General features: G+C 38.1%; 1 protein-coding gene across 1 annotated transcript; it reads left to right on the top strand.

Moving 5' to 3' along the window:
- LOC105421911 (zinc finger CCCH domain-containing protein 64-like) lies at positions 1 to 9476 on the top strand. The gene is made up of 3 exons (XM_011631026.3): positions 1 to 238; positions 369 to 633; positions 9197 to 9476. The coding sequence occupies exons 1-3, from the start codon at positions 164 to 166 to the stop codon at positions 9256 to 9258; spliced, it is 402 nt and encodes a 133-aa protein (XP_011629328.2). The 5' UTR covers positions 1 to 163; the 3' UTR covers positions 9259 to 9476.
- Positions 9477 to 10497: the final 1021 nt, after the last annotated feature.

The following is a 10497-nucleotide window of genomic DNA, read 5'->3' as shown; positions in this document are numbered from 1 at the left end:
TAGACAACTTTTGCATGGTAGATGCCCTACTTCTCTTCATCGCTCTTTATCGCTCTGCAACATCTCCTCTCCTCCTTATTGTTGTTTAATAATCAATAATGGCACCACCCAGTAGTATCCTTCTATGCGACGACGTCTTAGGCCGGTTCTTTAATAATCAATAATGGCACCACGCAGAATCCTCCTATGCGGCGACGTCTTAGGCCGGTTCAATATCCTTTTCAAGCGACTCACATCTGTAAGCTCCAAAGCCCTTTTTACTTCTCTCTCTCTTCTTCTTCTTACTCGTCTTCTACTCTTCCTTCTCTCTCATCCCCCTTTTCTGCCCATACTGCTTCTCACTGTTCCTTGCTTGCCCATACTCACAGGTGAGTAAGTCTAATGGCCCTTTGGACGCCCTGCTCTGTGTGGGTCAGTTCTTCCCCAACAACGCCGAAGAAGTCGAGGAGATGATGCGTTATATACGTGGGGATGAACCAGTTCCAATCCCCACTTATTTTATTGGTGATTATGGAGCTGTTGCCTTGAAGCTCTTGTCATCTGCTGCTTCCCAATATGGATTTAAAACTGATGGGATAAAGATTTGTGAAAACCTTTTCTGGCTAAAGGGAAGTGGGAGATTTACCCTTCATGGTATGTATGTGAATTCTATAAGGAAAATTGTTTCATGCGGGCTGGACCGCATTTGTCCATATGCGGTCCAGGAAGCGTAAAGCATCCATCTTAAAGATGGATGAAAGATGGATGCAAGTAGGTGTTCCATATAAAAACAATGGCAAATAACGGTTCAACTGTTTTCTTACTAGAATTATTATTTCTAGTTTCTAAAATTTATTTATTTCTTCATATTCATGATCTCCATACTAGAGATTCCATCTCCTTAAAATTCAAGTCTTAAATTTCATTTCAAAAATAGATTTTTGAGGCCTGCATTTCTACATATGCGGGCTTGGCCGTATAGAAACCGGGTCCATTCTATAATGGGTTGTAATTGCACTTGACTATAATTTTCCAGAATTTCATCTGCTTGTTTCTTGGCGATTGTATCTTGAATTAATCAGTTTTACTATGGTGGACCCCCAAATTGTTTGCTTGTTTGTTTTCCAAGGGGTTCATGAAGCGCATTCAGTTTGGAGGGTGTAACTTTTCACCCTGATATCCATTTGGAGTGATTCAATAGCAAATAAAAACTTTCTCCTAGAAGTTTTCAGTTTCCCCTAAATCCGATGTCTTGAGCAAATCATGGTTGAAAGCATGTTGAAAAATTCAATTACTAATTTTCATATAAATAGGTCATGTGATTTACTTAGGAAAGTCAGAATCCCTTTTAGCTTTTAGAATGTTGTTCCTTTTTCATATTTGCAAGGATAGCTTATTATTTTTGTTTAAACTTTAAAAGCTATAGAAAATACACTTTCCATGGTTTGTAAGAGTCTAGTTTCTTTAAAAGGATAAAACTATGAATGAACTAGTTAATTTAAAGATTATGGAAGCCTAAGAAGTTTTGGAAAATATAGAGGATCTACAAGCCTATAAAGTTTAGGAAATAAGTTGAAGACTAAGTTAAATCAAATAAATAGGGATTTTGGCTAGTCTAGGTAATAGGCAGGCTAGGCATGGGGTTGGCCTGTGCCAGGGTCCATTTTGAAGCTTGGCCCATAGGCCCAGCCCTACCTAAAATGTTTTAGGAAGAAGTTTTAAAAATATATATAAGTTGATTTGAAACAATCTGGAAGCCTAGGAGGTTTAGGAAAATAAAGATAGCTTGAGTATTGAAACAATCGAGAAGCCTAGGAAGTTTAGGAAAATGAAGATAGTATGAGTCCCAAGCTTATTTAAACTAGGATTGGCAACCATCCCTAATGAAGATAGCTTGAGTCCTAAGCTTAGTCAAATAAATGGGGATTCAAACTAGGACTGGCAACCATCCCCATAAAGCTCGGGCTGGGGCCACTAAATTTGGCCCACTGCTTGGGCCTTGTCTTGAATTCCAGTTCGGTTGTTGGGTTGCACCAATCCTGGGCCATGGAATCATGGTCCAGCATGGCTCATAGGCCTAACCCGACATGTTTATTCTTTAGGAGTTTTGAAAAAATACATAAAAAGTTTGTTAAAGGTTACATGGAATTTATATCCAAGCAATATTGATTAGCTAGCCAATAAAACCCCAACTTATAAGTTAGAAACTATTTGACTTTTAAATTATACAATCGATATAGTGTTCCCAACCTATATGCATTCCATAAACTATCAATAATCATATATAGAACTTTATTCTCTCCCTCTTAGCTACAAAACTATGTTTTTCTCCTTCTTTAATTCCCAAATTTTGTTTCATTCTCTCCCCTAGCCTCAAAACTAGCTCTCTATAACTCCACAAATCTAGCTCTTTCTCTAACCCACAAACTAAGTGACTCTCTCTAACCCACAAACCAATGTCTTTAAGCTAGGAAGAGGAGCTCTATGATGCAGGTCCAATTGCTGCCCCTTCCTTCTCCAGGCCATCCGTCAAATGGTTGGCCTCTCTTGGTATGTTTCTGAAACTGACTTGTAACGTCTGACATAAAAGGTGATATTTCATAAAGGTACCCTAGTCACCAACTCACCATGGGCTTTGAACACTTTTTGAAGCCCTTGCAATGACGTAAAAGGTGTATATTGTCATAAAGGTACCCCCAATCTCCATGGATTTTGAACACGTTTTGAAGCCCATGCAATGACATTTCTAGAGTCACCCACTCACCTGCAATGATAAGGTGGGTTATAAGGATATTGGCTTGCTGAATACATTTGAGGCCTTCTAAAAGTGTAATAGACTCTACCATGGTGGATTCGGTGCGACCAATAAATACTGAGAAAGAGAGGATAGTGCGCTCCGGATACCTTTGGAGCTTCATTGACTGGGTTTCCCTGGGGAGCAGCCGTCCATGTTTAATTTGGGGACCCTATGGAAGGATAGGCCCGGACTGTGTATCTGATTTGGGGTGAGGGATGCATTCTCAATGATTGAGGAACTTAGAGGTTTCCAAATTCCTTTGGCCTTTAAAACCCATAGGCCAAAGGATTGTCTTAGCTTTGATGTCATCGTGAATGGTTGTTACAAGGTTATTTGTGATTGAAAGATCATGGAATTTCTCTCATTTCAAATAACCCATAAGATAGCTGTTACTGGGGCCTTCTTTTGGAATTCACCTATTCTGGGGAAGATTGCGGTTAGGAAGATGATGAAGAGTTGGGGGACTAATGCTGGGATGACCCAATGTCACTCGAAAGCTTGGAGGAGGTTTGACCATTCTACGGAGGCCACCCCATAGGGGATAATGAGATAGCGATAGTTTCTTCTTGTATACACATCACACAATGGTTTGCCAGCTGGATGCCTCATAGTTACCGGGATCACTTAGTAGTTGGTGGTCCATTCTAGAAGCCCGATCGTAAGATCTCAGAAAGAGATCTTTTACGTATCTCATTTTTTAGAATTTTGGATATACAAAAACTAATAGAGGAATTGGGAATACGCTGATTCAAATATATAAAAACAGAGGACTCACTAGTCATGTGGTTGGAGGCTCCCAACCTTAAGGAGTAAGTTTTTGAGATGCGAGAAGCACATTAATACCCGAGTTAGCAAGGGTCATAATGGAAGTGGAAGGGTGGATGGTAGGCTGCTATACTGGTTTAACAAGTTTGTTACATTCATCAATTGAAAGCACAACCACCATCAGTCAAATTGTTGGCCTCTTTTAGTATGTTTCTGAAACTAACTTGTAAAGTCTAACATAAAAGGTGTATATTATCATAGAGGTGCCCTAATCGGCATGAGCTTTAACACATCTTGAAGCCCATGCAATGACATTCTTAGAGCCACCCACTCACCTGCAATGATAAAGTGGGTTATAAGGATATTGGCATGCTGAGTACATTTGAGGCCTTCTAAAAGAGTAATAGTCTCTACCATGGTGGATTCGGTGTGACCAATAAATCCTTAGAAAGAAAGAATTGGGCACCCTTTCAAATACCCCCAGAGCCTGACTGACTGGGTTTCTTAGGGGAGTAGCCGTCCATGTTTAATTTGAGGACCCTATGGAAGGAGAGGCCCGGACCGTGTGTCTGATTTGAGGTAAGGGATGCCATCTCAATGATTGATGAAGTTAGAGGTTCCCAAATCCCTTAGTCCAAAGGATTGTCTCAGTTTTGATGTCATCTTGAACGGTCGATACAAGGTTACTCATGCTTGAAAAATCATGAAATTTCTCTCCTTCCAAAAAATCCTTAAGGTAGCCATTACTGGGGCCTTCTTTTGGAATCCACCTATTTTGGAGAAGGTCGCTGTTAGGAAGACGGTAAAAGAGTTGAGGGATTGATGTCGGGATGACCCAATGTCACTCGAAAGCTTGGAGGTGGTTGGACCATTTTACGGAGGCCACTCCATAGTGCATAAAGAGATGGTGATAGTTTCATCTTGTAGACACATCACACAATGGTTTAGCAGCTGGATGCCTCATAGTTACCGGGATCACCTACTTTAGTTGGTGATCCATTCCAAAAGCTCGATCGTAAGATCCTAGAAAGGGATCTTCTACGTATCTCATTTTTTAGAATTTTGGATATACAAAATGTAATAGAGGAATTGGGAATACACTTATCCAGATGTACAAAAATAGAGGATTCACTAGTCATGTGGTCGGAAGCTCCAAACCTTACGTAGTAAGTTTTTGAGATGCAAGAAGCACATAAATATCTGAGTTAACAAGGGTCATAGTGGACGTGAAAAGGTGGATGATAGGCTGCTATAATGGTTTAACAAGTTTATTACATTCTTCTATTGAAAGCACAATGGAATCACCTACATAGTTTTACTATTGTTGAAGTTATCATCCTCAGATATATAACAAACCTGATTTTCCCAAGCAAGCTTATCAACCTTATCTCAAAGTTTTGAGTTCGACGACTCTTGCCTCCATTGCTTCTACTGTGGCTTCTCCCTAAGCAGGACCACACCCCTGACCTCTACCTCCATCATCTCTCCCCGCAATATATTCAATGCTGATCCATCAGTAAAACTCAAGTTAGAAGAAGGCATAGGATAGATAAATATATTGACATGTTGAATGCATGCATACACATTATTAAGGGGCAGTAGCTCACTGCTTGCAACAATTTGTCCATGAACACAATGTTACTTAGGATTGAGGCCTAGTAAAAATTTGGTAACTTTAAATTCTTCACGCTGCTTCCTCTGTAATTCCTCATCACCAAATATAGGCTGATTTAGATTCAACTTTTCTCACATATCTCTAAGGGCAGTAGAACATGCAGTCAGACTCTTATTATTACCCTATTGCAATCAGAACATTTTCTTAAGCAGTTCATATATCTGAGAGAGATTCTTATATGGCAAATATGTTTCTTTCAAAGTATCCTAAATTTCTTTTTGCGGTGTCGAGAAACCTCCATTTCCTGAGGTTCCATACTACTTCACTACCAAGTCAAAACCTCCATTCATGAGGTTCCATACTGCTTCATAACCAAGTCATGAACTCGTGATAACATATTTCTGTCTCATCTACTCTTCATACCCACTATCAGATTCACTAGGTTTGTCCTCAGTCAAGTACTTCAATTTTCCCCCAGCACCAAGGTATACCTTAACAGATTAAGCCCATACAACATAACTGAACTCATTTAATTTTTCTGAAGTAATTTTTGTCCCCACATGTTCAGGAAAGCTGAAGGTTCTGGGTTTAATTTCATTATCCATGATTGTGTGAAATGAAAGATAAAGGAGACAACCGGAATCAACCGAATACAATCACCACGCCAAGGCTAGTGTAATGCTAGGAATGACTTTGAAAGAAAAGAGAGAGAGAGAGAGATACTTATCATTCAGATCTAAGCAGTCACTTTCTCATACTTGAATAAACTTGGGCAACACCCATTATCCAAACCTGAGCGTCACCATGTTGCAACTCTTTGAGTAGACTAGGGGAGCATTTATACACACAAAGCATCTAGGGTTTTTGAGAGAAAACTTTGGCAAATGATTCATAGTTGCCCACAAACCTTGAAACTAGGCAATTGTTCCTCTATGGAACTCGACCTTAAAGTGGGTTGACACAAACAATAGCATCACCACACTAAATGTAGACGCACATGGGTTTCTGTTTACAAAATCCTATGAAACAACCCTAGGAAGTAGCCCTAATTTTTTGTATCACACATTCCAAGAATTGATTCTAGGTTTTGGTTAAAAAACTATCCAAGGATTGAGAAAAATATTTAGGGTAGAGGAGAAGGGCAAGAGGGAAGAAAGGATGAAGAGCAAGAGGGATGAAAGGATCAATGCTCTGATACCATGTCAAAGAAGAGAGAGAGAGAGATGAAAATAAAAGACGGAGAAGAAGGGGGAGTGACGTGAGAGTCCAATTAGGTTTCTTGCACCTCTCAAATCGCTTTCATAGTAATGAAAGTAGAAAAATGGTAATATGCCATACAAATTGGAAATAAAACATGTAGGTCCTAATAACTTAACGAAAGAGAAATAAAGATAGAACGACGTTTGGAAAAACTCTTGATTGTGGACTTAATCCAACAAATTTGTGATGTGGGTGGAAAATCGATTTCGAAGCCAAAATCCCTTGCACCTTCCACCACCTCTATTGCATGCTCTACAAGCACATCAAATTTTAAGCATCACCAAATTACTTCAATTAACATTAGTTCTTTGTCAAGTGGAAAGCCCAAGAAAAAACTAACATTTCAACAAAATCAGGAGAGTTGAATTCCTTTTAATTGGAGGAGAATGATGCAGTCAGCTTTAAAAGGACGTAATTTTTCACCTTTATGTCCTATTTTAATTGATTCAAATCTCAAAATTTTGAGATCTACGACTAGTATTGCTATATTTTTCCCTTAATTAGAAGGTTTCAATCTCCAATCATGGTCAAAAGCCTGTTGAGAAATTCAATTAGGAATTTGACATTAATTAGGTCTATTTAGTTTAATCAGGAAAGAGGAATTCAGACCCTTATAAATACCATGTCAGACCCTAGGCTAGATTAAATTGAGTTGATAATGAATTTCCCTTTGGTATTAATTCCATCATTAGGTGTCGCTGCCTCCTTCCATGGTCTTGAGACTTGATTTCATAATTCCTGCTTTTTGGGTTGGTGTTGATGCCTAACAATTGCAGTCCTCCCATAAGATGTTGTTTGCTTATCCAATTTAAGTTTTTTTTTTTTCTTTTCCTCCATTATTTCACTCGTTTTCTGTTCTTCAGTCCTTCTATCCCACCATCGCACCAAAACCCTGAGAAAGCACCCCTTTGTCATCTCAAAAGCTCTTCAAAACCCTAGGACAATTGACCCCAACAAACCTTACTTACCTATATATGGTACATTCTTAGTCTTTTGTATCCTAAAACCAACCCAAGTTAGCTTCCTTTCATTCTTGTGTCTTGATAAACTAGGAATTCTAGACGGTGTAATCTCTCTAGAAACCTTAAAACCTTTCCTAAATGTTGTCAGAACCCAATAAACCCTTCCCTGTAGCCCTAACCATAAATCTACTTCATTGAGACCTTGTATTATTGATCTACCCCAAATACCGTGCTGCCATATATCCTGGTATAATTAGGATACCCAATCCAAAACAAACCCCTTTCTTCCTGACCCCACATGGGTTAGGGAGAGTTTCTGTGCTATTAAAAAAAATAAATTTAGGATATTAAAAAATTGATTTTGTTAAGTTGCCGTTAATTCAAAAGTTAATCAATTGTCATAGCAAGTAACTTACACCTAAACGAGGAGTAAAACAGAGGTAATTTTCAGTGTTTTGGTTAACCGTGCAGTGCATAGATGATGTTATCAAGCTTGGCAACATAGTTGAAATCGTGCAACTTAATAAAGACAATAAAATTGACATGAATAGATCAGATGAATGGAATTTGTATGCTATGAGCAAGAAAAATCTTTCTTGCCAAAGACCAAAGTAAATTCCCTTTACAATGTAATGGCCTGCTATGTAACTTGATGTGTTTGAACTTTTTGATTGGTGCCTGATGGTTTTGACCACAGTTAATTTTCAGTGCTTTTAATCATCTAATAACGGCACAGCACTTGTAAAATGCATTTGATACTTGATTCACCATTGAATGAATTGTTTTGTATGACTGTAATTGGTCCCATTCCCATTGTGGTGGCAACCTCTATGATGATGTCCCTAGCACACTAACTGAAACCTGTCCAAGCATGGATTCCTTTTATTCCAAAATTCATAATTGCTCTCCTAGAGCACACTTTTCATGGACTTCATTCCAAACCAGTTTAACCTCGCTGAAAAGATCAAGGGAAGTGCAACCAGAAGCTGTACATTCCATGTTTCATCGTCTGTTCAATTCTTGTGGTTGGCTCCAAAAACTGGGAAATAGTAGCATTAGTTTGTTGTTCTAAGTCGGTGGTCTCTGGTAAATGACTTACTGAACCAGTGGGTTTTTCTCAAAGGTAATTCACAGAAAACTCTGAGTAGAACTGTGAATACCACTTGATTATGGTTCGCATGGAGTTTTGGTATGAACTATCTGTAACCCACCCATCAAAACCGTCACCTCAAATGAAGTTCCCATTCAAAATTCCTTGCTGATTACCACTTGAAATGGTGGTTGGTATTTCAGGGTGCCTGTGATCAATACGTTGCTAGACCCATGGTTCTCAAGTCTATAGAAAGAGTTTCATTCAGTGGTCATGCATAGAAACTGATGCTCTTCGGGTCAGCTAATAGTTAGACTTCTGTCCCTATCAATGATAGAAATAAGCTCTGATAGGATTGAAAATGTGGATTTCATCACCATTCTAAAGTTTTATGACCCCAGTGTAGAATGGATTGATATTTCTTGGCAGAAAATGGTCATATACTGCATAAGCGTGATGCATGCCAAAGTGAAGATCAATTACTTGGATTAGGAATTGATGTGCTAGTGCGTATGGGGAACTCCGGCAATGACTCTTAGAGAAATATGTCCCATATTCCATATTTGTAGTACTTGCCTTCTATATATTTTTTCCTTGCATTTGCTTGTCCATAATCTGAAATGAAATGCCTTCTATATATCCAGTTATTTCTTGCTTTGTGGAAAGAAATGCTGAACTGTGCTTTCCAGTATGTTAACCTTGTTACTTATTCATTGGTATCTTTGTAGGTTTGTCTGTAGTTTACTTATCTGGCCGACACTCGTCAAATGATCAACTAATCGGAGCATGAAATGATGATGACATTGATGCATTGCGTGCTTTGGCTGAAGAACCTGGGATATTTGATCTTTTTCTAACATATCCTTATTGATGCAAACACAACATCTATTGCATGCTTGGATCTTGATAAAGTTCCAAGAGATTCGGCTTTATTTGTTTTTTTTTTGAAAACTATTCTTATTTTATTTTATTTTATATATAAAGTGAGAGGAAAACCCCTTTTATTCTTGCTCCAAGTGTCTTTTTCATTTCCATTTTAATCCTCTTAATTTTATATTATTTCTATTTTGTCCTTGTATTCATTCTTTTTATTTAGTCTCTCTCCTCTATTTGGATATTTTATATTTTATTCTCTCTCAATGACTCCCTCTCAACAGATTATTTCTCTCTTCGGTCTCAACAGATTATCTCTCTTGCTCTCTCTCTTCCCGAACTCTATTTCCTCATTCTCTCTCGTAATTTTTTTTTTATGTTTAATGATACTCTCTCACCTATTTATTTATTAGATATGCATGCGAACTATGTTTATGGAGCTCTATTTACTCTCTATTATTTCTATTTTATCCTTTAATGATCTCTCTCTCTTAGGTTGTTGCCTCTCTCACCTCTTTGTTATAATTAGAAATGCTCGCAAACTACATCTATGGAGATTTTATCCTCCTCTCTCTCAATGAACTCTATCTCCTCTCATTTGTTCTCTACCCCCACTCTATTTACTCTCTACTCTATTTATGTAGGTTTTGTTCTCTCTCCTTTCTCTCAACAAACTTCCAGTTCTCTCTCTATTTACTCTCTCTTTTTCGCTCTCTCAATGGTTCTTCACTCTCTCTCTCTCTCTCTTAACTAACTCCCTCTGTCTTTCTTCTCTCTCAACTGACTTGTTTGCTCTCTTTCCCCCTCCTCCCAAAGGAAAATTAAACATTCTTTACTCTCTCACCTATTTATTAGTTTTCGATGTGCATGAAAAGTTTTTGGAAAGGACTCTTCATTAGATATGCATGCAAATTCTTTTTGGTGCATTTAATGAGGAGAAACCAAGAAAGAGAACCATTTATGAGCTTTCTTTTTCTTTGTTCTTTTTAGCCCTAACAGGGGACCAGGATGAGGTCTTCTCCCTTTTTCGTTCTAAAAGCATCTATAAATCTTGCTTCAATTGTTATATTACGGTAGATATACTCTCTCTCTAATTAGGTATGTTTATTTTTCTTTTCCATATATTGTTTTCTTTAATGGTTTTTGAGAGTACGTA

The sequence above is a fragment of the Amborella trichopoda genome, chromosome 7 (genome assembly GCF_054954075.1).
Source record: "Amborella trichopoda isolate Santa Cruz 75 chromosome 7, AtrichopodaSantaCruz75HAP2 v2.0, whole genome shotgun sequence".
Taxonomy (NCBI): domain Eukaryota; kingdom Viridiplantae; phylum Streptophyta; class Magnoliopsida; order Amborellales; family Amborellaceae; genus Amborella; species Amborella trichopoda.
This window is presented reverse-complemented; position numbering and strand designations above follow the sequence as displayed.